The 24,509-nt window shown below is 43.2% G+C and overlaps 3 protein-coding genes, 2 long non-coding RNA genes and 3 other non-coding genes across 9 annotated transcripts; 5 read left to right on the top strand and 3 right to left on the bottom strand.

The window, feature by feature from the left end:
* The first annotated feature begins 476 nt into the window (after positions 1-476).
* On the top strand, positions 477-667 carry LOC130378715 (U2 spliceosomal RNA). Its single transcript, XR_008894858.1, has one exon. It is a non-coding gene; the product is annotated as a U2 spliceosomal RNA (small nuclear RNA).
* Positions 668-1,264: 597 nt separating this feature from the next.
* On the top strand, positions 1,265-11,455 carry LOC130378696 (uncharacterized). The gene is made up of 5 exons (XR_008894845.1): positions 1,265-4,235; positions 4,601-4,661; positions 5,684-5,750; positions 9,417-9,556; positions 9,890-11,455. It is a non-coding gene; the product is annotated as an uncharacterized LOC130378696 (long non-coding RNA).
* Positions 1,271-8,862, bottom strand: LOC130378695 (uncharacterized). The gene is made up of 9 exons (XM_056585403.1): positions 8,572-8,862; positions 7,875-7,995; positions 7,632-7,738; positions 5,666-5,731; positions 5,197-5,262; positions 4,957-5,082; positions 4,523-4,743; positions 4,039-4,198; positions 1,271-2,234 (listed from the first exon to the last, which is right to left on the bottom strand). The coding sequence occupies exons 1-9, from the start codon at positions 8,756-8,758 to the stop codon at positions 2,095-2,097; spliced, it is 1,194 nt and encodes a 397-aa protein (XP_056441378.1). The 5' UTR covers positions 8,759-8,862; the 3' UTR covers positions 1,271-2,094.
* LOC130378693 (uncharacterized) lies at positions 9,200-12,049 on the bottom strand. Of its 2 annotated transcripts, XM_056585400.1 has the most exons (3): positions 12,002-12,049; positions 11,721-11,794; positions 9,200-11,426 (listed from the first exon to the last, which is right to left on the bottom strand). In XM_056585400.1, the coding sequence occupies exon 3, from the start codon at positions 11,417-11,419 to the stop codon at positions 9,413-9,415; it is 2,007 nt and encodes a 668-aa protein (XP_056441375.1). In that variant the 5' UTR covers positions 11,420-11,426; positions 11,721-11,794; positions 12,002-12,049; the 3' UTR covers positions 9,200-9,412. The 2 variants fall into 2 exon arrangements, with proteins under 2 accessions (XP_056441375.1, XP_056441376.1); XM_056585401.1 differs by lacking the exon at positions 12,002-12,049 and having other exon boundaries at positions 11,721-11,834.
* Positions 12,050-13,851: 1,802 nt separating this feature from the next.
* LOC130378697 (collagen alpha-2(I) chain-like) lies at positions 13,852-22,726 on the top strand. Its single transcript, XM_056585404.1, has 7 exons — positions 13,852-15,065; positions 17,617-17,643; positions 18,140-18,223; positions 18,675-18,731; positions 19,398-19,442; positions 19,711-19,885; positions 20,323-22,726. Exons 1-6 carry the CDS (start codon positions 14,862-14,864, stop codon positions 19,732-19,734), a joined length of 441 nt encoding a protein of 146 aa, XP_056441379.1. The 5' UTR covers positions 13,852-14,861; the 3' UTR covers positions 19,735-19,885; positions 20,323-22,726.
* On the top strand, positions 14,200-14,364 carry LOC130378707 (U1 spliceosomal RNA). Its single transcript, XR_008894852.1, has one exon. It is a non-coding gene; the product is annotated as a U1 spliceosomal RNA (small nuclear RNA).
* On the bottom strand, positions 17,078-22,746 carry LOC130378698 (uncharacterized). Its single transcript, XR_008894846.1, has 2 exons — positions 22,573-22,746; positions 17,078-22,305 (listed from the first exon to the last, which is right to left on the bottom strand). It is a non-coding gene; the product is annotated as an uncharacterized LOC130378698 (long non-coding RNA).
* Positions 22,747-23,765: 1,019 nt separating this feature from the next.
* On the top strand, positions 23,766-23,956 carry LOC130378712 (U2 spliceosomal RNA). Its single transcript, XR_008894856.1, has one exon. It is a non-coding gene; the product is annotated as a U2 spliceosomal RNA (small nuclear RNA).
* Positions 23,957-24,509: the final 553 nt, after the last annotated feature.

The following is a 24,509-nucleotide window of genomic DNA, read 5'->3' as shown; positions in this document are numbered from 1 at the left end:
CTGCCATAAGGATCAATTGAAACGGAAAATAAACACGAGCCGCCTGGGGTTCACTCGATTTACATTGAAGTCAATGGGAATAGTGGCGCTGTTGTGACTCACATAATTGATTTCAGGAAAACAGCTCGTCTTCGTGAGTATTTCTGTTTCAAAGCACTGAAAATGGGATTGTTGTAAGATTTGTGGTTTATTTATTTTTTTAAAAAATTTTGGTGAAGCACTGCTTCACCTGTAGTCTTATAGAAGCCTCCACTGCTCCAAACTCTATTTGTGAAACATGCAGACGGCCTAGTGAGACTGCCAGCAGGCAGCAGCAAAGAGATGTAGCGACCTCGGTTTATTTCTTCAGCTTTCACATACACACAAACACGCACACAGGGTGCTTGGTCTTTTTTTTGTTTTGTCGTTGTCTGTTAAACCGCCAAGTGGAGCGACGTGTCTGGGAAGCTGGCCTCTTGGTCTGAGCCTGTGGAGGCATCGCTTCTCGGCCTTTTGGCTAAGATCAAGTGTAGTATCTGTTCTTATCAGTTTAATATCTGATACGTCCCCTACCCGGGGACCATATATTAAATTGATTTTTCGAACTGGGAGATGGAAAAGGGGCTTGCTCCGTCCACTCCACGCATCGACCTGGTATTGCAGTACCTCCAGGACCGGTGCACCCCTCTCTCACTGTGAAAAAAAAAACTAAACTCCTCCTGAGTCCAGAGAGTAGTGGTGCCGAGATGATGCCTCATGAAACGTCAAAGCCTCGCAGCCAGAAGAACCATCAAAGTGGTTCGACCTCGAAGCTTCAAATTAGTACGCTAGGGACACCTAGTGGTGAATTAAATTATGATGAAAGAAAGAGTTTCCTGTGATGATGTGATGTTTGCTTCGTACAACATCACAACGTTTAAGAATTAAAGTCATTTCAGTGATACGTGTGAGTTTGCCGTTCATAAATATCTCCCGAGTTCATGGTAGAGAACAAATCATTTGACCTAGATTTTAAGTCATCCCGGGCAAAATAGATTGTCTCAGTAGCCTACTAATAATTGTAATAATAGAACTGCATGATGACTGAGAATGAGTGTGATTAATTACATAGCCATAAAAGTGATCTTGGAACTGGGTAGGGTCTTCTTTTTGTAAAAATGTGCCAATTGTGAACCCATATCGCGCAACAGCCCGAGATGAAGCCTCGAACGTCACGCGCTACGTCATTTCGCCTATGTGAATCCTACTCGATACGGAGCTTCGCTGGGGGAGGAGCCGACCCACACAGCAAAAGGACTCCGCGGCGGATCCGCCGCGGAGGTATTGCGGCTTCCGGAACGGACCCGCGAAACGGACCCGTATCGGAGTTCACTTGCACTCAGGGACGGATCCGCTACGAAGGCGGATCGCGGATCCGCAGTGGCTCCGCGCCGCATCCGCTCCGGATCCGCGATTAAAACCTTACCTCCGTGGCGGGTCCGTTTGGGACCCGCTGGGGGTCCGTTGGGGGTCCGTTTGGGACCCGCAAATGTATACAGACATCCGCCGCGGAACCGCAACGGACTCATAAAGATCCTGGCTCATCTGGCCCGGGTCCGTTTTGGACCCGTTTATCTTATTTTCAAAATCCCTTCTGTTCTTGCTGTAGGATAAAATAGGATAAACTAAACTATAGGATAAAACTCAAAGATATCATTCCTAGCCTAGGCTACAGCAATATAGGCCTAGGCATAAGTTTAAATATGCATTGCCTTGTATGTTTTACCTAACAATATTGTCAATAGGCATAACAATAACAGAAAAGGTTCAAGTCAAGACATCAATTTACTGCACAAAAGTAATCACTACTCAATAGAAAAATAGAAAATTGACATTTACATTTATGGAAAATTATAGGTTATAGCCTATTCTGTTTTTGTTAAGTAGTCTACGTTGGCTAGGCTACTTTACATTCATTTTGTGGACCTAATTTAGTGCTTTATAGGCATAGGTCGGTGCAGACATAAAATATTTTATCTATAAGGCTACAACATGAAATGCTGCGCTGCAGCTAAAATATCAGAAAATGAATAACTGGTGAACGACAAGAAGTTCAATCAAATGATTGTTTAATTGTTATTCGGGTGGAGGAGTGGATGGAGGAGGGACACGTCTCCTCGCCGCCCGATCCGCCGCCAGGTTGAACCACCTGATGGCGTGTTTGGTGACCTCCGCGTCCGTGGCTGACCGTGTCACCACGTTTTTCCTCACAGCACCTGTAATCAAACAGACAGATTTTATGTAATAGGTTTTTTACTAACTTTAAGAAGAATGCACACATTTGGTGAACAACAGGGTGCATTAATGGCCACTGTTAGGCATGCAAACATGCAAAGTGCTTCGATAAACCGAGTATTTTGTTTTGGGCCTACTGTAGCAGCAAGGAGAAGACTACTGGAGCAAGCACCTTGAAACATTTCGAAAACGAAGCAATAAACGGCAAATAGAACCAGCTGAACAACCGCAGCCGGTATTATTTGATAATTTAAAACTGTATAAGACGAGCCCTAATGTAGAGGATGATCCTTAGCCCCCGCCCCCATGCGTCTTTTGGTAATTTGCCTAAAATCCAAAGTATTTCTAAACAGCACTCCTGCCGTTTTCCTTCTCTACCTAAACTGGTCGCGGAGGCACTGCACTTGACATGCTAGCTCTGTTGGCTAACCTTTAGCTAACACACAGCATTGAGACTAGTAATTACTGCCAGAGACCGGTGTGAGGGGAGGCGGGGCTATGTTGGCGCTGATGTGTGTCTGTTAACTCTGTCCGAGAGAAGAGAGCGAGAAAGCGCAGCTGGTATTTGTGTATCGATACGGCAGATAATTATTATTGAAATCTATCGCAACCACCAGGCAGCCAATACGTTTGCGTGCGTTTACTTCGATAACATGATGGGCCTGTAGCCCACACCTGGGGTGCGTTTCTCTTGACATGATAATCCACCACTCATAGGCGCTGGAACCTTTGAGGCCGCGGGGCCAATGGCCCCGTCTGCGACGTTCGAAACCCCCACGACGGAAGTTTGTCATGCCAGAAATTTGGGGGAATCGCATGACGTATCCATTGTTGACTTAGAGGGAATCCCGTGAACAGCTGGAGCTCACGGGCAGGAAGTGTTGCTAACTAGTAAAGAAACTAGTAGCCTAAAGTAAAGACTAGTAGAGATGCGCGGTTGGCATTCATACCCACGGACACCGTGGATAATCCACGGGTTGGGTGGATTGCGTGAAAGAAAGTAAAGCGGGAAATGAAATCGCGCGCAAGGCAGCATGGGTATACCCAGGCTAGTATTGGCATATCCACTTTCTAGAATCGCACCCATGGTCAACGCCGAAGGAAACTGAAGGAATCAAAAAGAGGACATCTCACAGCAGAGTGCATGTCAGAAAGGTAGGATTTTTGTTATTATCATTCATTATTGCACTCTCTGATAGTAAACAGGAACATTTTCACTAGCATATTGTCCCTACTAAATAAGTGACCGTGTCAGGTTTTCACTGACGCGCTAGCTATTGCATTGTGTTAAACATAACATCAGGCATAGGCCTACCTGACTGAAAATGTGCTTAGGCAAAGTAGCCATCAGTTGCACAGGGTGTCATGGTCATACTATGTTTGATTTCGAGTAAAAAAAAAGAGACATCAAACGTAAAAAAAAAAAGGTCTATGGTATAGTGGCCTAGTCAAAAAAAGGCTACACGGTCATATTGGTATGACGGTTGCTAAGGTTTTTGGTAGTGGCTATTCGTACGGCGACCGTAAGAATAGCAATTAGGCTATTCGTACGGCGCGCCGTAGAAATACTGCATTAGTCTATTTTCACTGCAGGTTAGGGTTAGGGTTATTACTAAAATTACGGTCGGCCGGGTTAGGGTTAGCGCCGAGAAGGCTGATAGGTCAAGTGCGGTCACGTGACAAGCTCGGTCGCCGTACGAATAGCCACTGCCAAGATTTTTAAGGCTGCCCCAACAAACTATTGACTTTGAACGTATTTAATATTACTATGAATTATATACTTACTGAAAAGCAAGGTCTTTGTTGCCATCCTGCTAAAAGGCTTTTTGTTGTGGACACCCTTCCAACTGATCTGATGGGAGACCTCATCAGTGAACAGCCTGCCCAGGATGTTCCAGGTCACCCGCTTCACATCCTGGCCTCCAATGTTGGCCAAAGAAGAAATCTAAAAGGCAAAGACATCTTTTTTTTTAAATAGACAGGTAGGTAAACAATCCTAAGCTTAGGTTGCATTTAAAATGTTTTTGTTCCTGTTGAAAGCGTCCAGAAATGTAGAAAAAAAGAAATATCTAAACATGTACTTGGCTCACACCCTCATGGACCTGTGCCACCTTTACACACAATGCCAAATCAGGGAGATTGTCACTCACTGACTGTCCACTCGGAATAGGCGGTTCAGGAAAGGCCTGTTCAGGGCTGCTAAAATAGAATATTTGCAATAATCATGGAGAATTAATAAACCAAAACCTAATTAAGTAAGAAAACTCACCACTCTCTGTCGAGCTGGGCTATTTGACGGTTCTTTTAAAAACTGTTCAAATTCCTCCACTGCCTCCAATTGTTCCAGGGGAAACTGGATGCTGTCCGGCATCTCCACATCTGGCCCCGGGGTGCTGTTCATCCTACTGGTGAGTAGGTTCACCTTAGCCGTAAGCTGGTCGTTCTGGTTCTTTATCGTTTCCAGCAGGCTGAGTATTTGGAACTCTGCCGCTGTTGACAGACATGAAATATAGCTAAAATGTAGTGTATCAAATATATCACGTTTCAGTGTTTATCCTCATTACTCATATTACTGAAATTAGCTATTGACATTAGTAAATGACAAAAGTTATTGACAAAAATTGAGGAAAATATGTGATGGTGAATCTTTTCCAAAATCTGTGGCACAGAATGACCCTCCAGTATTTGTCGGTTATTGCTCACCAGAGCAGGGAATGGTATCGGCCATTCTTCCCCCTCGCCATGTTGGTCTGTAGGCCAGGCTGGAAGAAGGCTGCATGTTGAGGGCTGGTGCGGGGGGTGGAGGGAGTTGAGGAGGGACTGCCGTTCCTGGCCCATAGTGAGGTGGACGGTGTGCGAGAGTCATCTGTTAACCATGACTGATAATACCCATGGGGCCTTTCTATTCACTAATATTTCAGATTTCAATATATCAGTCCTTACCTTGAGTAACTCTCTGCATGCTCAATGCGGGTGCAGGGTGATGCAGTCCTGCCCCATGGTGAGATGCTAAGGGAGATAAATTGGTATTAAATGTTTGTGATCTGTTAACCATGGTAGGCTGCGAGCTACAGGGCCAAACAATGGCAAACAAAAAATCTCTGGTCATGCTGAACATTAATTTGTATGTTTCATTTTGGTATGCACTACCTATTTCAACCCCATGAATGGATTGACAATGTGTTTCAATACAATTTGATAATGATAAATGATTAATTTAATATTACATGCCGGATGCTAAGACTTTTCAGGCAATATTGCATGAATGCAGATGTTTTTAGCTGACAAAATATTGGGCTGAGATTTTGAAAGTTACAATTTCAGTAGAGTATGCAGAAAATCTGAGATGAGTGACCATTGCTGTGTTACGATAGATGGGGCAACTGTATTCAAAATTATTATCAGTATTTACCTGGACAATTTTCTCCAGGTTGAGGAGCAGCGAATCTACTGCCTGGCACTCGGCGAGATAGTGGAGCTGGAGGAATGGATACACGGTGAGGGGAATATCTTTAGCACTACGAATGTTAAAGAGCCCATGCCATTAAAATCACATTTTTCCTATTGTTTGTTAAATAACATAGGTCAGAATAAGTTTGTGACCTGTGGTAAGTTTGAAATCTATGCAGTTTGTCTGCTGTATGCAATAGCCAATGAAGGAAAAAGGCAAAAAAAATGAGCCAATCTGGATAAGGTGACACTTCTACGTAGCGTTGTCAAATTATTATTCATGGGCCTGCCCACTTGGTTGGTTCGTAACCACCCACAGAAATTCTGAAGGTTTCGTGATTGAGCTAGTGCTAAATGCTAATACGTGTACTGTACGGTAGTTGCTAAGTTCGTAGTAACAGGCTAGTTACAGAATTTTGAATGCAATGGCAGAACGACATCGAAGTACATGAACTGCGACATGCTGCCTGCCGCCGGTTGCCGCGAGGCACCACCGCCGCGAAGCACCACCGCCCGGCAGCGGGCAGCCGGGCGGTGGTGCCTTGCGCCGGCAGCAGGCAGCGCGCGGTTCTGTCTACTACAGATTGATGTGGAAGTGGAAGAACCAGAGACGTCGGAGAACCCGACGAAGTCCTTTGTGATTCATTATATCGTCTGGAGGTGCACACAGCTTTTGGCCGTGATAATATGTATTATTTGATATAGATATCTATGATTTATATGATATTATTTAGATGTAGAGCTCCAGGACTGTAACGCAAGTGTTGTACACTTCCTTGTTATTTGGATAACCGTTCTGCTGTTGGTGTTATGGCGCATAACACGTCGGACTCTCGTCTCTGGTATTTCCACAACGAGACTCTTAGTGGGGGTTATCTCAGCCATGGTTGAGAATGAATTGGGGGGAAAGGAACTTTGGCTTTGACTCCCTGAAGTAGGCATGAACCACGACATGGAGGAGAAAGGGATTGTTGACCGCGGTCGTCTCCCGCCGGAGCCTCGCTGCCGATGGACCACCGCCTCGGCTTCAGGAGGCGGTGATTAGCGCTGACCGCTGCCGAGGCGGCGGGAAGCAGGGCTCAAGCGGGATACATTCGCGGCCAACAATCCCTTTCTCCTCCATGTCGTGGTTCATGTACTTCAGGGAGTCAAAGCCAAAGTTCCTTTCCCCCAATTCATTCTCAACCATGGCTGAGATAACCCCCACTACGAGTCTCGTTGTAGAAATACCAGAGACGAGAGTCCGACGTGTTATGCGCCATCACACCAACAGCAGAACGGTTATCCAAATAACAAGGAAGTGTACAACACTTGCGTTACAGTCCTGGAGCTCTATATCTAAATAATATCATATAATACATATATATCTATATCAAATAATACATATTATCACGGCCAAAAGCTGTGTGCACGTCCAGACGATATAATGAATCACAAAGGACTTCGTCGGGTTCTCCGACGTCTCTGGTTCTTCCACTTCCACGTCAATCTGAAGTAGACGCGGTCGTTTGAGATTCATAATAGCCTATCGTCTGGAGGCTTACACAGCTTTTGGCCGTGATAATATATATTATATGATATAGATATCTATGTATAATATGGGTTTCTACGAGCCATTGCGATACAGCCACCGTAAACAGAGCGCATGGTACTGTGGCTACAAGCTGCTCAGGGCCACACCCCCACCCCCCTCCTTGACACGCCCACCGAAACAGCGCATTTGGGGGAAGCTCAATGTGCGAATGGCTCGGAGTGGCTGTAACTCTGCACCACGGCTGAATTTCGGGGACGTCTTTGAAAACTGGGTTTGTGGCCCACTAATACCTATATTAAAGCATCCATAAAATAGCATGGCATGGGATCTTAACCATATCTCTAATATTAATGTTATGATTTTGTTATTTAGATGTTAAGAGATTATTCCTTACTCTGCCAGGGAAATTGGCTTGGGCTTGGAAGCACTGGTAGTGCTTCCAACTGAGACACTACATCTTCCAAATCTTCTTCGCTCTGGTCAGAGTCTCCGAAACGATGGCTGTTAAGTAACCTTATCATTAGGGTTATTGCAATCTCACAATTGCCAAATATACATTTAGTACAAGCATCTCTGGTCTATTTTTAAATAACCTTCCTATCACTACAAAAACATAAACAAGACAGAACACACTTACACTGGCCTCCTTTGCCTCTTATCTGGTGGCCCACACTCCTGCTCTGCCTCAGACTGTAGGTCAGAGGTGTTGCAGCCGGTCTGATATTGCTCCATAATCCTACAGGCATCTTTGTAGTTGTCTAAAATATAATATGTTAAAATTATCATAAGGTTGAAATTAGCTGTAGACCTACACAGAATGTTAATATTATTACTAAAGATATGAAAACTAGGCACAGAAAGTAAGGAAACTTGTTTGGTTGATTTTTTCATTGCTGTAAAAATGCTTTTTAGCAAGAAAACTTATATCGTTGGAAAGCCTGAAGCCTCCCCTTTTAAATGATACCACATTTGTAAGGAACATGCATTTGTGGTATGCGCAGCAGAGCTGAGTATGTAGATTGTGGCCAAGAAAAATGTGCCAAACAGCACTCTGCCATTGACTCTTATTTTGAGCTTTTGGTACTCCCAGGTACTCTCAGTGGCAGAGCACTGAGACAGACTCAGAGAGTCAATGGCAGAATGCTGTTTGGTACATTTTTCTTGGGTGCAACCTACATACTCAGCACTGCTGCTCATACCACAAATAAATTGAACATTTTAAACAATGCAAGGCAAAGACAATTTTCATAACCTAGACAGAATTGGTTATTCCAAGCAGAAGGAGAAGAAACCATGAAATTATCTTTAAACTAGAGTTTTATGAATTGGCATACCACATGTTCTGATGATCGTGATATCATATTTTGGCCAGTTTGCCTCATGGTCCTCGCTGTTGGCAGCTGCCCTTTTGGCACGTTCTGTGTTTTTATATTTTGGCCAGTACACCATCCCGTCATCACACCACTTATCCGGGACAACAGCAATGTCCCCATTGGCAAATCTGATCAGATGAAAACTCATCCCTAATGTAGAAAGAAAGACGATAGCGCAATGACAATCAAAATGTCTGTTTTTTTAAATGGAAAGTTCTGCAGAGAAGGGAAGTTGAAAAAGTGAAAGTTAAAAGTTGGCACATGTATCAATTCAGCATAAAATTCAGCATAAAATGTAATTTCCCCTGGTTTTTTTACGTATAATGTTATGTATTATATGTAATCTCATATTTAGAAAACATGAAATTATGGATTATGGAAAAATACAACCTTTTCTGAAATACTCACAGCAAATTTTCATCCAGAGTAATTAAGTAATGGAAGTCATAGTCAGAAGTCAGTAGTCAACCATATTATTTGAGTTTTTAACTTGAACTGATTGTTTAAACTGATTGATTGATTGAACTGATTCATAGTCATTAGTCAACTATATAATTAGAGTTTTTAATTTGAACTGATTGTTTAAACTGATTGATTGATTGAACTGATTCATAGTCAGTAGTCAACTATATAATTAGAGTTTTTTACTTGAACTGATTGTTTAAACTGATTGATTGAACTGATTCATAGTCAGTAGTCAACTATATAATTAGAGTTTTTTTAACTTGAACTGATAGTTTAAACTGATACATTTATTGAACTGATTGTTTTTGTTTTTTGTTGTTTTGTTGTTTTGTTTCATTTAGTGGAGGAGAGGTATGGCCACAAAACCATCCCTGTACGGCAAGGCTACACATTTCTGTCGCAGCGCTGACACCTCAACCGACTTCAGCTCATCAGATGCATCATTTACAGCAAATATGTTCATTCTGTCAGAGTTGAAGGGGTAGGTATAGAATGGAGACTGCCGGGAAAATTCTGTGTAAATAGCGTACACACCATTATCATTTTGAATAATGTTTTTGATAAGGCAGACTTTATCCCCCACCAGAAACATGTTGTCCCCTGTTGATAGTTTTACCGTCCACCTTTCACATCGCATTTCCCCATATTGCGCATGAACTCCCATGCCAACAACAATTGGGCCCACAAAATGCTCCCTTTTCAGAATAATGTCTGCATCAGCATCCAATTTGCTAGCTGTAACCTCTGAAAGGCGCCGAATGAGCTGAGCTAGAGGGAACTCAGGTTTTCTAATGAGTTTTTTTATTTTCCCAAGGTGGTTCTCGTATGGGAACGCTGAAAAAGAGTCCAGACAGCCATGCCTCTTCACCTCGTCTGCCAGGTGGACCAGACAGTGGACATTGTACGCAATCTGGTCTGTCCCATAAAGCTCACCAAAATGGTTTACAAAAGATTTTAGCATTTGTCCAGCATAGTCAGCAAGGTTGAGATGTTCAGGGCTCACCAAAATGGATATAGCAGTTGACAGGAGCATGAAATTGCAGTACATGTTCCGGTCCAGGAATCCTGCCAGCACCACAGGGCCAGTGTACAGTAAGAACTGTCGGAATTCAGTTGCCTTCCAACGGTCCAACTCCCTAAGCGACCGTGGTCTCCTGGCAAACTCAATTGGCACGTAGGGCCTCATGGACTGGAGTTTGCCTGACATCCTGTCCACTATTAATGCCGGCAGTCTTACTGGTAACGGACCCCGGAGCCAGGTCTGGAGCAGTTTCCTTACAATGCCCAAACACACTAGATGCATATAATCTAAGGGAAACTGTGTTACCATGCCAATCTTGACATTCTGAAATGGATGTGGCCCCTCATGATGGTGTAATTCATCAACCTTCAGGTTGAATGAGATGTCAGTTCTAAGGGGGTACTCTGGTCCAGGGAAAGACATACGCCGGTTCTGGTATTTCCCTGGGTGTAGGCACTTATCGCACCCATGGTAAGCATTATGGGCCTTTGTTTTTTTCACAAAGGCCCGTGCAGGGGTATCACAGACTACCGTGTGAAGCTGAATCTTAAGGTTCTTATCTCCAAAACAAAACCCAGCCTCTAGCTCCTGCAGTTCTCTGACAAAATCAAATAGGAACTCTGTGGCCGAACTAGGTTTTTTTGGTCCACAGTAAGCCCCAATGACCACAGGTTCCTTCATGGGGACGCTAACCAGTAAGCCAAGGATGGGCCACAGCTGTACAGTGGAACTTTTAAATAAAGGTAGACCATCGATATTAATCTGCAGCCCCAATGTCATGCCCTCTGCCAGTGTTTTGGCATATTTGCTTAGGGTGGACTTCAAGGAGGAAAGGATGCCAAAGTGATGGTAGTTCCCCCCAGCCTTCTCCTGAATAGCATAATGCATTTTTGTCTTGAGAAGGGTCCTACCATCCTTCGGCAGATTGGGATGGGTTATATGGAGTATACTCAACAGTGCAGTCAGGGCAACCATGGAAATGCCAAAACTCACTGCCCAGTTGGCAATGTTATCAGAAAGTGATGTTGGGTCATCATTTTCAGAATCTGAACCTGATGTCCCATCCCCATCACATCCATCCCAATGCACATCATCAAAATCTGTCTCAAATTCCATGTCCTCTTCAGTAAGAACTTGCACCTCTGGCATTGCATGTGCACCTGAAGAGGGTTGGGCAGTGTTCTCAGAAAGAACTCTGTCATCTGCCCCTATTCCTGTCATGTCAGTCATGTCTGTCCTAATTTGATTAAGCCTTTTTTGAACGTCTCCACGTGTCCTTCGTCTTAAGGCTGATAAGGAGACAGGCACAGTCTTTCTATTCATTTTTGTTCTAAAAGACATTTCAGAAAAAGAAAAGAAAGTAAAATGTATCATTAATCATTGTTTCTAATGTTGTATTTAAATAAACACATTGTTGAATGGTGGTGTTGTCTGTTTCATTGCTACAAACTAGACAAGAACATAGAAATGTGCCATTTTCTGCAGGAAATGCATTGTGTACCGGGTAGTTATTATTAGTAGTAGTAGCAGTAGTAGTATCATTATTTGTTCTGTGGCCAACTGCTCCAACTGCTAGAAAATGTATAAGCAACATTACATTTTAAGAAACCAGAAAGTATCTTACTTGATCAAGCGAACCCAGCAGAGGAAATTGTAGCAACAGTCAAATCCAGAACGGGCAACAGTCAAATCCAGATTCTGCAGAACACACAAAATAGAAGATGGGGACCAAATTCTATACAGTAGCATAAGAAATCAGAAACTGGCGCGAATACCCATTAGTTGTTTGAACCGAATCCCTTCACTTGATTTAAGCCATTTAACTGCATTTTCTGCAGGAAATGCTCCAACTGCTAGAAAATGTGTAAGCAACATTACATTTTAAGAAACCAGAAAGTATCTTACTTGATCAAGCGAACCCAGCAGAGGAAATTGTAGCAACAGTCAAATCCAGATGCTGCAGAAAACACAAAATAGAAGATGGGGACCAAGTTCCATACAGTAGCATAACAGTGATTAAAATGGCATATTTTCATTATAAAGAGGATGGCAGATAACCACTACATATGAGACCAAACTTGCCAAATGTTAACTTGCTGCGATCTATTTGTATGGTACGCATGCCTGGAATTTCGTGATATGAGGGGCAAGGCCACTTGGCCTGCAGCGGGGCAATTTTTTTGAGGGCACAAAGGCCACATGCCAGGGCATCAAGGCCATAACATGATTTTGATTTCACTAATAGACAAATGCATTTCTCAAAGCATTAACGCCTTGTTAATAAACAGTCTAACACTTCTCACTTCTGCATCTTGAAGAGCACTTTTGTGATAATTCTTCAAATATTTTTCTTATTGTCTATACGATTAGAATTAGAATTAAGTAATATATATTTTTTAATTACACATAATTAACATTATTTCAAAATGATAACTCTCCCTCTGCCGTCATGGGGGTCGCCAGTGTTGCAAGATTCCGGCCCAATCTAGCAACACTGGGGGACAAGCAGTTTTATTTGTTCAGAAATGCTTGAAAAAATGTAACTTTTATGGAGATACCGCATTAGGCCTAATTGGTCAATAAAAGAGCTAAGCTACTCAAAAGCTATTTTATTCAGAAACGCTTACGATCTTAAGTATAATTGACCGCTGTCAAGGACAGGGGATCTTTTTTTTTTTTTATCCCAGCGTACTCGGTGACCCAAGCTTACTCGGTTGCTAGGCGACGCCAAAGACGTTGGTCTTTGGTGAACTATTTCTCTGCTAATCAACACTACGAATGCTGGTAACAGATAAATTGTAAAAAGACACACCGTGTGAAGTTATTTTTTTCGTTTTGGCAAGTAGCCATGTAATAAGCGGGATAATGTATAGAACGTCGCCGGTCATTATCGAAAATAAGCCACCAGCACCAGCACCACCTTCAGGGTGAAGCAAGCCGGTTCGCCCTGTCGGGGCTTATTTTCCCGATGACCGGCGTTTTATGCATAACAGCGACACATTAAAACAGAACAGACCAACCCTAACCCAATGAAGGATAACTTAACTTAACTACCATAACATATTCTGCCGAAATTGCTATTCCATTTTAAATAAAATAGGCTACAGACTGACATGATTATCGCCTCTCAGCTAACAATAGCCTGGTGCAAAAAATGATAGCCTAACTGAAAAATTATTTAGGCCTACTGCTAGTCCTAATATCAAACAACGTCATTACAATCATACGTAGTCTAAATGATGATTACAAAAACACAAAGGCCAATGTTTACTGTGAATGTCGCAATATAGGCCTATCAATAAATAATTAGGCCTACATAAATAAATCAAAATCAATAATAAATCATGCTTACGTAACGCAACCGTGTTCCAGCAAAGAAAGAAAATCTCAACTGAATGATCTGCTCTTTATAGGCTTTCAACGTGTTGGCGCGTCCGCGTTCGCGGATCAGACACGGGTCCGACACGGGTCCGCTCAGGATCCACAATATATCAACAAATAAATCAAATAATAATAATAAATCAATAATAAATCATACTTACGCAACCGTGTTCCAGCAAAGAAAATCTCAAATGATATGATCGTCTCGGCTCTTGGTGATATGCTTTCAAACGTTATGGCGCGTCCGCGTTCGCGGATCCGACACGGGTCCTCTAGGCGGCGCCAAAACGGATGTGACAGTAACGCGGGTTTGGTGACTCCTATGCGGATCCGCATAGGAGTCTACTGCTGTGTGGGGAGGTACTCGACACACGCCCCGATGCCTCGACGCAAACCATAACATCACTACCTGAGAGTACACCCGTCCGCCTGTAGACAATAAAGTGTCATTTACAATTCATAAACGCACTGTTTACAATTATTCCAACGATATTCTGTTGTTTAAGAAAGAAAAAAGGATTCTTTCTGTGGCGGGTCGATAACTCGGATCTCCAGGTTTCCTTTCGTTATGCTTCCATCACGCTGATTTCAGATTCGCCTGTCATCGTGTGACCGGTGGTCTACAGTGTTTATTAAAGTCTAGACATCTCCGAATGCTTTGCAACCGTTCTCCACGGGAACAAGCGTGGGCATCGTTCAGCCCACCTGAACGTGTACAACTCATACTTACCTGGCAAGGGAGATACCACGATCAAGAAGGTGGTTCACCCATAGCGAGGCTCAGCCATTGCACTGAGGCTGTTGCTGACCCGTGCGAATTCCCCAAATGTGGGAATCTCGATTGCATAATTTCTGGTAGTGGGGGACTGCGTTCGCGCTCTCCCCTGATCATGTTGTTCTAAAGAAATAATAGCTATGAATGGCTTCATCGCGCTGACTAATGCCGTCCATCCCACGTTTTGCAACGCTACGTTTATTCAAAAGATCACGCAAACGATCACGCCCAAGCAGTGTAATGCATTACATTCAGATGTGGAACTCTGAGTCTGGAATAACGTAGTCATTCATTCATTCATTCATTTCTTTCATTCATTATGGATCAAATTATTGTTTCTGTACAAGTCCCGTCTCTGGCCACAGCAGCGCTCCCACTCATTATGGGTTCCTCCTGTATAAAAGTTAGTATGGACAAGACAATAATTGCTTACGGCCATACCACCCTGAGCACGCGCGATCTCGTCTGATCTCGGAGGCTAAGCAGGGTCAACTCGAGCTCATTGGCTGCAATAGAGTTCCGGGTGTTGACGTTGTTGGGGCGGGGAAAACGTGGGCACCACCATTTTGGCAGTATTCGGCAGACTGGCGCTCTTGTGGTGGAGCAGACATGGTCGATAACTGTTGTGCACCAGGTTGCACAAATAAACGAGGCAAAAATAAATGTACGTCGTTCTACCGCATTCCTAAAGATGCGGAGAGGCGAGCTAAGTGGATCAGCGCCATTAAAAGAGCCAGGAGCAAGCAAAAAAGACTGAAAAATGGGACCCCCCGGCTGTTGGATTCCGCTTGTGCAGCGATCACTTCATATCAGGTAAGTTACAGAATACAAAGCTTGGCAGCTTAGCGTCATTATTTAATAGGCTATAATTGTGGTCAGGCGCGTATCAGACGCGGGGGATGAGTACGATGCATCCCCCTCACTTCTATTGGAAGGCCATTCCATCCCCTCCACTTTTGTTCGTCAAATCCTCACAAAAATCAGCTTTTCTAATAAAAAACAGTAAACGTTCGCCTGTTGTATGCAATTTAAAATGGTTGCTATGATTGCATCCCTCTGTATCAAATGATCACTCTGTAAATCCCAGCGCTACAATTGACGTTACGTAGACTAAACAGCTCGCGCAGCCTGCAGAAAGCGCTGGCAGCGGTGCTCCCGAGACCCGACTGCCTGAGAGCTCAGCGCGGTGACCGCGGTCATTCAAGCAGTTTCTCACAGATTGCTGTGCCTAACTGTTCGTGCTGCATACTGACTTGACGCCTTCAATGAAAAGGTAGAATTGAATCACTGTTTTAGATCAGCATCATTCACTGCCTGTAATGAAGGCAACATTTTCAGGCATATTAAGCGATTAAAGCGATTAAGCGATTAATTATTTGTCATTAATAGATGCAAGGTTCATGGCTCTCTATTCAAGAGCTAGTTACCTCCTAGCATAAGATCCCATTCATTCTTCCGACGGGAACTAAGCCTACTTTAGTTTTAAAACTGTTTTATTTTTTCGTGCAATATAGCCAATGATGCCGAAAACTAAAAGAAAAAGACAGGGGACTATAGACGGCTTTTTCAAGAGAAAACAAGTAAGTTGACTTCTCTCCCTCTGCAGACACTGACGTGCTTGCAAGTTGCAAGCTATAGGCTATCTGTTTCGAGTGCTACCGCGGTTGGGATGCACAGGTTTGACTAGGGCTACAGGTAGCCTTTACGGAGAGTAGAGATCCTCGTGCGATTCGTCATTTTCAAACCTTGAGAAAACGCACTTCAATCTACAAGGTGTATCACTGAAAATATACACAAAGTATGTGTCACAGCAATCAACTTAGGCCTACTGGTTTAATGAATGTGAATGAATGCTGTGATACACGAAAATCCGGAGAATTGTGCGATTCGCTTTCTCAGCACACTTGAACGTGAAATGTCCTCAACAGTGTGTGTCAAGGGTTCATCTTGTTTTCTTAGAACATTAGAAGCATGCAAGTGCGTTCCATTCGATCAGACACGTTTTATTTTCAGTTAGGCTACTGTATAATCAGTAATACCACACCATAAACACATAAGCCCAACATTATACATAGATCATAGATAGGTCTCAGCATGAAATGGAGAACATTTGAAGTTGAACTTGACCACTGGTTTGACAGCCTGCACTCTGTGTGTCACTACATAATAACATCACTACATACAAGTAACAAACGCTCTAGCCAAATGTCATTAGAGCTACAGTTATTGAACATTCATGCAACAGCCTCAAGTGGCTTTACAAATGTGTTTTGTCTCTGCTCATTATGACAAACTAATTGTTCTGCAATCATTTTCCTGTCCAACAGATCCAGCTTGTGCTTTTGAACATAACACACGGTTACACTGTTGAGACATGTTTGTGTCATTGTACTTCGCATCCATGTTTTCAGCCTTCAGAGGCTGCTGAAGCTCCTTTCAGCTTTATCACACAGTGTGTGTGTGTGTGTGTGTGTGTGTGTGTGTGTGTGTGTGTGTGTGTGTGTGTGTGTGTGTGTGTGTGTGTGTGTGTGTGTGTGTGTGTGTGTGTGTGTGTGTGTGTGTGCGTGTATCAAACAAACACACAATGAGTCATACACACACACACACACACACACACACAGTGTATCTGCTCGCATTTCTTCCATTTTGTAGGCCTAGATGTATGTAAAAGTTCATATAATTGATCATCGCTATTTGGAATGATTATTTCTTCGCCTATTCCAGAACACCCCCACTTTTGGAAAGCTTGATACGCCCCTGATTGTGGTTTCGGATCAGTTTAATACTACAGTGTGCACAGTGATCTGGGAGCAGCTTTATGAGGCTGTGCTTCTGCATGGACATGTACAGCATCATAAATCCCCTGCATGTTAATGGGTTGATGTGCAATGAGATAGATGAACAGCAATGCTGAACAGTGCATGATACAGCCAGCACAGTTAAATGACACAAAGAAATAAATAACACTATTTATTTAGCTTCTATTTCTACTCAGGGAAGATTCAAAGTGAGCAATCAAACCCTGGTTGGATGTGTCATTTAGCCCTTTGAGTGTGGTGTATGTGATAATGCGTAGCATAGCTCAGGGCAGACATTGTAGGCATCAGCTCTAGCCAAAGGCCAGGTTCAATGAAGAGGACTGAAATATGTTCCCACCTGAATGGTGCTTTGGCTGTGCAGTTCACATGCACAGTTTGTCCACATGCACCTATTCATCCCCCAGCGATTGTAGCCGAGCTTCTTTTAGGTTTTAGATTTTAGATATGTTAAGTTTAAGTCTACCTTCCTTTTTTTACGTGAACTTGCCTCACTGTTTAAATAATGTCTGCCTCTGACTCATCAATTGTTTACTTATATTCCTCAGGGCCCGAAAGGACCAAGAGGTGAAAGGGTAAGCCACTATCAAACTCATTAATTATGACAAGATGCATGACAATGCCATGTTTGCTGGATAGAAACTTTCATGAAGTTTATCGGGTTGATATATGATGACGCCGATTGACCTTTCAACTTGAATAGGCCACACCCCTTTGTTTACATCAGGCACAGCCTAAAGCCCTCCGCCGTGATAATATAACAAATAATAATGGACCAATCTCTGCTGCACGACGGCTGAAAATAACCTGAACTACAAATATTTGTTGTATATTATTTTTTTCTGACTTTGGCTCACATATCCAGAACAAATTCATATTTATCTTTTCTAAACTTTATTAACAATAATAAAACAATTTAGTAAAAGGACATGACGCTTTTATTCAAGTTGAGACCAAACCGAGCTCCACAGCCGAACAGAGCTGGGACTCTGGCAGCGTCCCAGCAGACACGGTGGCTGTGTGTCAATCAGTGGTAATCAACGGAGACTAACCCAAGGCCTTCCTCCACAGGGACCCCAGGGCCCTGACGGGAGGGACGGCAGACCTGGCAACCCCGGCCCTGCTGGGCCCCCAGGACCCCCTGGCCTCGGCAGAGTAAGTATCCTATAGGGGCCGACTTGGTCAACTGCTGGGTGGGGGGACTGAAGGTGGATGTTGGTTCTAAAATGTGACTGTGTGGGGGACTGAAGGTGGATGTTGGTTCTAAAGTGCTGCTGGGTGGGGGAACTGAAGATGGATGTTGGTTCTAAAGTGTTCCTAGGTGGGGGACCTGAATGTTGATGAAGGCCTCTCAGTAAATAAGGTTAACCGGCTGGTATATCCTATTGTAACCGTAAGGTATAGAAGCTACAGGAAGATGCTGATTTGCTGTTCATCTGTTTGATAAACGATCAAGCCCTTAAACTCACCTGACCCAAATTCTGGCACAATTATAGCAATGGAACAGACAATAACCTATGATTTAGAAAATAAGTATATTGTATTGTATGAATTTTTATATGTATATTTTGTCTCTTATTCTGGTTTTTATTTTTCACTCCAACAGAACTTTGCTGCTCAGTATGATCACAACAAAGGCGCTGATATTGGTCCCGGCCCCATGGTGAACACACACACACACACACACACACACACACACACACACACACACACACACACACACACACACACACACACACACACACACACACACACACACACACACACACACACACACACACACACACACACACACACCCACACATACAAACTCAGACACACACACACACACACACACACACACACACACACACACACACACACACACATGCACAAACTCTGAGACACACACACCTGCAGTTTTGTGGTAACTCTCCAACAATAACACTATGTATTCACACATACACATCACCACACAGAACTACCACTAAGAACCCATCGAAGTCTGAAGACCTTTCCATGTCAGAGCACACCTGTCAAATAGGTTTCCGCTACAGTGTTCACTGTCATTCCCAATCCATGGATTATTCCCATGGAGTTCTGGGATTTATGCCACTTTATGGCATGCATTCTCACCTTAGCTTTCAGTCCAGTCAATGGACTCATCGTCAAAGAAATACTTCCACACATTTCTGGACTACTGTAAGTGTGGTTTTATAACACAAAACCCTTTCTGTTGTATAGCATTCTGTCCTCAGCGGCATATCTTACTCACAGCCCACAACATGCACAGCCACTGGTGTTGGACATTGCTGTTGTTTGACCTTTGATTTCTTTCCTCTATCTCCAGGGAATGATGGGAATGAAAGGCCAACCTGGACTTCCCGGCCCCCCTGTAAGTACCCCCTCACCACCCACACACACACACACACACACACACACACACACACACACACACACACACACACACACACACACACACACACACACACACACACACACACACACACACACACACACACACACACACAGCTAGTTGATTTATAGCATGCAATTCGTGGGGCTGACAATGTCCTGTTTTTTATGCTGCTAAGCTAGCAAGTGCTAACGTAGTAGTAAACAAACCCAAGTTCGACGCTGAAATGTTTCTATTTATTTTGTAGGGAGAAGGAGTGATAATCCCTTGAGTCCGGACTTTGTTCCATCTCTTTTCAACTACGTTCCATCTCCAGAGAAGAGGAAAAGAAAAATGAGACTGGAGGTTTTCAACAGACGACAGGGAGCAAAGCTACAGAAGATGGAGCAGACAAAGCTATCTGCGAAAGCCATCCCTCCCAGGTGAATATTTAAGTTCCTTAACCTGGTCAACCCCACTTCCATGGACTTGGGAAAATTATAAACCAATTTTTTTTTGTACAATTCATTGTAGGTTTAATAACACCCAATGAGCTAAAAAACATAACATCTGTGACTGGGCTGAAATCATCACACACCTATACCGACTTGCATTTGGCAGCCACTGACTATGCATGTGATTGTCACTGTCATTGTCAATATCCCTGTCATTGTCTTTCTATTCATTTATTTTATTACATTGTTTATTTATCATATACCGACTATAAAGCACTTTTGGATGTAAATGTGCTATACAAATACAATTTACTTACTTTCTTACTAACGAAAGCTAGTATACTGCAGAAAACAGAGAGTGACTGACAAAAGAATGACAAACTGTCATCAGTAGTGACAGTTTATACTACTTTTGTTTTCACCAGAGCATCAACAGATTGTCCCCAAGACTGCAACAAGGATCCTACTGCAGAGCAAAGTCCCACCACAGAGCCTTTGAAGGAATCTACCCATGAAGAACCTGGAAACGATGTCCAGCCTGTTCTCCATGAGGAGGATCCAGCAACCCCACCATGCACCACTGAAACCTGTGGTAAACGCGTCCAATCTCTTGAGCAAGAATGCCAAGCTCTGAGGACTGAAAATATGTTGTTGAAGGAAAAAATGAATAGGACTACACTGAATGAGATGAGCTTGCATAACGATGATAAAAGGGTTCATACTCTCACTGGTTTATCAGCATTCTCCATTCTCATGACAATTTTTCATATTGTGGCTCCTTTTCTCCAACTTAAATCTAGTTTAACATGTTTTCAGCAGTACATGTTAACTTTAATTAAGCTTAGAATGAACTTGTCCTTTGAGTTTTTGGCTTTTTATTTTGACATTGACTCAACCACTGTTTCAAAGCTCTTCAAACACTGCATTAGTGTGATGCATTGTAGACTGGTGCCAAGTCTGGTGTTGTGGCCTGACAGAGAATACTTAAGAAAATCTCTTCCATATGCATTTCGAAACCGTAGCTTTGAAAAGACAGTTTGCATTATAGATTGTTTTGAAATATTTCTAGAGAAACCCAGTAGATTGCTAGCCAGTGCTCAGTGTTACTCATCATACAAATCACACCACACAATGAAATATTTAATTGCAATTTGCCCTCGAGGTTCCATTTGTTTCATTTCCGCTGGATGGGGAGGTCGCACAAGTGATACGTTTATCACAGAACAAAGTCACTTTTTATCTCATTTGCTCCCAGGGGACGTAGTTTTAGCGGACAGAGGTTGTCTGGTTAAAGAGTCCATTGAGAGATGCCAAGCTGAATTAAAAATTCCAGCATTTACTCGTGGATAGAAGCAGTTAGATCCTGCTGACTTGGAGAACACCAGACGTCTAGCCTCTCTTAGGATACATATTGAAAGAGTGATAGGAGTTCTCCGTCAAAAGTACACAGTCTTGCAAAGCACTGTCCCCATATGTTTCACGGACATAGACAGGGAAAATGATGTGGCCTACCTTGACAAGATGGTGAGCGTGTGTTGTGCACTTACAAATGTGTCTGAATCTGTGGTGTCCTTCCAGTGATGGGGATTTACAGTAAATTGAACTGATGTGACTGGCTACAGATGTGCTCAACCAGCAAATAAACCTTTGTGACTCACACTTCTTGCTTGCTTGTCGTGACATTATTTTTAATCACTCGCTATTCTGATGCGATCACATCGTTTCTCTTTGCAGATCAAGCTGCACATCCACCCATTCTAACTTGAGTTCCACCCAAACAGATATTTGTTCTGGTGTGTTTTATATGAATGACCCACCCATGTTTCATATCCCTGATTGCTACAGATATCTAATACAAATTATGGGGAAGAGAACAATATTGGTTTAACAACTGTTTATTCATAAATAACAGTACAGTATCAGCTACTACAAACAACTCATTTCACAGTCTCCTCACTAAGGTTTTCTTCTTTGGGCATTGATCACTTTTCGGCAGATGGGACATACCCACTGTTTTGGGACCCTTTTCATGCGAAGGCAGGTCTGGTGAAACTTTTTAACTGAACAAAAACCTGACGCACAGACCACCATGTTCCCTGCTTCTGGCTCAGGGCAGTAGCACCACTGTTGTTGACTATGATCAGCAAATGCTGCTGCTGCTGGTGCTGGTTTCTGTGCAGAAAAACACTTTACTGCCTAATTAACAGAAAGGTCCTTTGCAGAAAATGGGCACTTAATTTCTATGACACCTGAACCACAGCAGCTACAGGAAACGTATCCATCAGGTGAGGCCCCAATGCAGGGGTGAAATCCTGAATCCAGCTGTTCCTACCATGACATTCGTGTGTGAGAGGCGATGACGCATTTCATAGTATTTCCTTGCCAAGTCCTCGTGTTGACATCCCCAACTGAAGAAAACAACAATAACATTAGTTTTGGACAATAGTAATGCCACCCCACATTGGTACCGCCCTGCTCTTTCAAAAGGATACTACCTACTTGGTTTAACACTCCTGCTTTTTAAGAATAGTACTTCCTGGATTTACCCTCCCTGTTATTGTACCTACTTCACATTCATTTGATTGTACACCATCTGGAAATGACCATTTTACACACAGGAGCAGTTACACACTGCATGCCCTGTTTTACCCTAATCCTTCTATGCTCATGAATACCTGGTAGCCTCACTGGTGAAACTATGGGACTTTTGGGTAGCATATTTGTCTTATTAGAGACACTGCAGGCTTTCTGACGTCTGTCTTTGTGGCTGCTCTGAAGGTAGTTATATCTATCCGGATACTGCAGATCTGGGACGTCTTCTTCAGCGGAGATGCTTTTGAAAAGCACCCCGGGGCATTGTATGGGTCGGTAATATTTAACCTATTTAATTTTTGCCTATAGAGCTCGATGTCATGCGAATTAAAGTGAGATGAGTACTCCGATGGCTTGAAAGCTTCGGCGCCGGGTCATTTTAAGGAAGCTCTTTAAGGGCGGCGCTTGATTTTACTGACAAAATGGCGTTCCGAACACCGGTGGTCACGTGGGTTCAGGAACTCGATATCATGCAAGCACTTTGTTTTCTTTTTATTTTGTTCTACACCACAATTGCATGCTTTAAACATGACACGGGGCCAACAGTAAAGGCGTTTTTTCAGCCAACTCCCTGTTAGCCAGTTTACCTTGTCATACATGGAGCAATTTAAAATGCTCCTTACCGTAGCACCAACGAGCTGTGTGGTTTTCACAGTAGGTTTTGGTCTGCCCTCTGCTTTCACTCGTAGTCAGTTCACGATAGCTGTCCAATGAAGGCGGTGACTGGCCAGAGTGTTGTGTCAAGTGACTGAAGTGCAAAATTCTACCCTATCGGTCACTGGTTCACGGGTGGGACTTATCTGCCATAAGGATCAATTGAAACGGAAAATAAACACGAGCCGCCTGGGGTTCACTCGATTTACATTGAAGTCAATGGGAATAGTGGCGCTGTTGTGACTCACATAATTGATTTCAGGAAAACAGCTCGTCTTCGTGAGTATTTCTGTTTCAAAGCACTGAAAATGGGATTGTTGTAAGATTTTTGGTTTATTTATTTTTTAACATTTTTTTGGTGAAGCACTGCTTCACCTGTAGTCTTATAGAAGCCTCCACTGCTCCAAACTCTATTTGTGAAACATGCAGACGGCCTAGTGAGACTGCCAGCAGGCAGCAGCAAAGAGATGTAGCGACCTCGGTTTATTTCTTCAGCTTTCACATACACACAAACACGCACACAGGGTGCTTGGTCTTTTTTTTGTTTTGTCGTTGTCTGTTAAACCGCCAAGTGGAGCGACGTGTCTGGGAAGCTGGCCTCTTGGTCTGAGCCTGTGGAGGCATCGCTTCTCGGCCTTTTGGCTAAGATCAAGTGTAGTATCTGTTCTTATCAGTTTAATATCTGATACGTCCCCTACCCGGGGACCATATATTAAATTGATTTTTGGAACTGGGAGATGGAAAAGGGGCTTGCTCCGTCCACTCCACGCATCGACCTGGTATTGCAGTACCTCCAGGACCGGTGCACCCCTCTCTCACTGTGAAAAACAAAACTAAACTCCTCCTGAGTCCAGAGAGTAGTGGTGCCGAGATGATGCCTCATGAAACGTCAAAGCCTCGCAGCCAGATGAACCATCAAAGTGGTTCGACCTCGAAGCTTCAAATTAGTACGCTAGGGACACCTAGTGGTGAATTAAATTATGATGAAAGAAAGAGTTTCCTGTGATGATGTGATGTTTGCTTCGTAGCCTACAACATCACAACGTTTAAGAATTAAAGTCATTTCAGTGATACGTGTGAGTTTGCCGTTCATAAATATCTCCCGAGCTCATGGTAGAGAACAAATCATTTGACCTAGATTTTAAGTCATCCCGGGCAAAATAGATTGTCTCAGTAGCCTACTAATAATTGTAATAATAGAACTGCATGATGACTGAGAATGAGTGTGATTAATTACATAGCCATAAAAGTGATCTTGGAACTGGGTAGGGTCTTCTTTTTGTAAAAATGTGCCAATTGTGAACCCATATCGCGCAACAGCCCGAGATGAAGCCTCGAACGTCACGCGCCACGTCATTTCGCCTAT

Source organism: Gadus chalcogrammus, unplaced genomic scaffold (assembly GCF_026213295.1).
Source record: "Gadus chalcogrammus isolate NIFS_2021 unplaced genomic scaffold, NIFS_Gcha_1.0 GACHA100, whole genome shotgun sequence".
Lineage (NCBI taxonomy): Eukaryota > Metazoa > Chordata > Actinopteri > Gadiformes > Gadidae > Gadus > Gadus chalcogrammus.
The sequence above is the reverse complement of the archived record's forward strand: the minus strand, read 5'-3'. Positions and strand labels throughout refer to the sequence as shown.

Excerpts from the sequence above, each read along its gene's own strand:
- LOC130378695 (XM_056585403.1), bottom strand. The coding sequence starts at position 8,758 with ATGAGTTTTCATCTGATCAGATTTGCCAATGGGGACATTGCTGTTGTC. Across the intron at positions 5,263-5,665 it reads ACCTGGAGAAAATTGTCCAG|CATCTCACCATGGGGCAGGA; the intron begins GTAAATACTGAT and ends TATCTCCCTTAG. Across the intron at positions 5,083-5,196 it reads CATGCAGAGAGTTACTCAAG|GAACGGCAGTCCCTCCTCAA; the intron begins GTAAGGACTGAT and ends ACTATGGGCCAG.
- LOC130378693 (XM_056585400.1), bottom strand. The coding sequence starts at position 11,419 with ATGAATAGAAAGACTGTGCCTGTCTCCTTATCAGCCTTAAGACGAAGG.
- LOC130378697 (XM_056585404.1), top strand. The coding sequence starts at position 14,862 with ATGGTCGATAACTGTTGTGCACCAGGTTGCACAAATAAACGAGGCAAA. Across the intron at positions 18,224-18,674 it reads GACCCCCTGGCCTCGGCAGA|AACTTTGCTGCTCAGTATGA; the intron begins GTAAGTATCCTA and ends TCACTCCAACAG. Across the intron at positions 18,732-19,397 it reads ATATTGGTCCCGGCCCCATG|GGAATGATGGGAATGAAAGG; the intron begins GTGAACACACAC and ends CTCTATCTCCAG.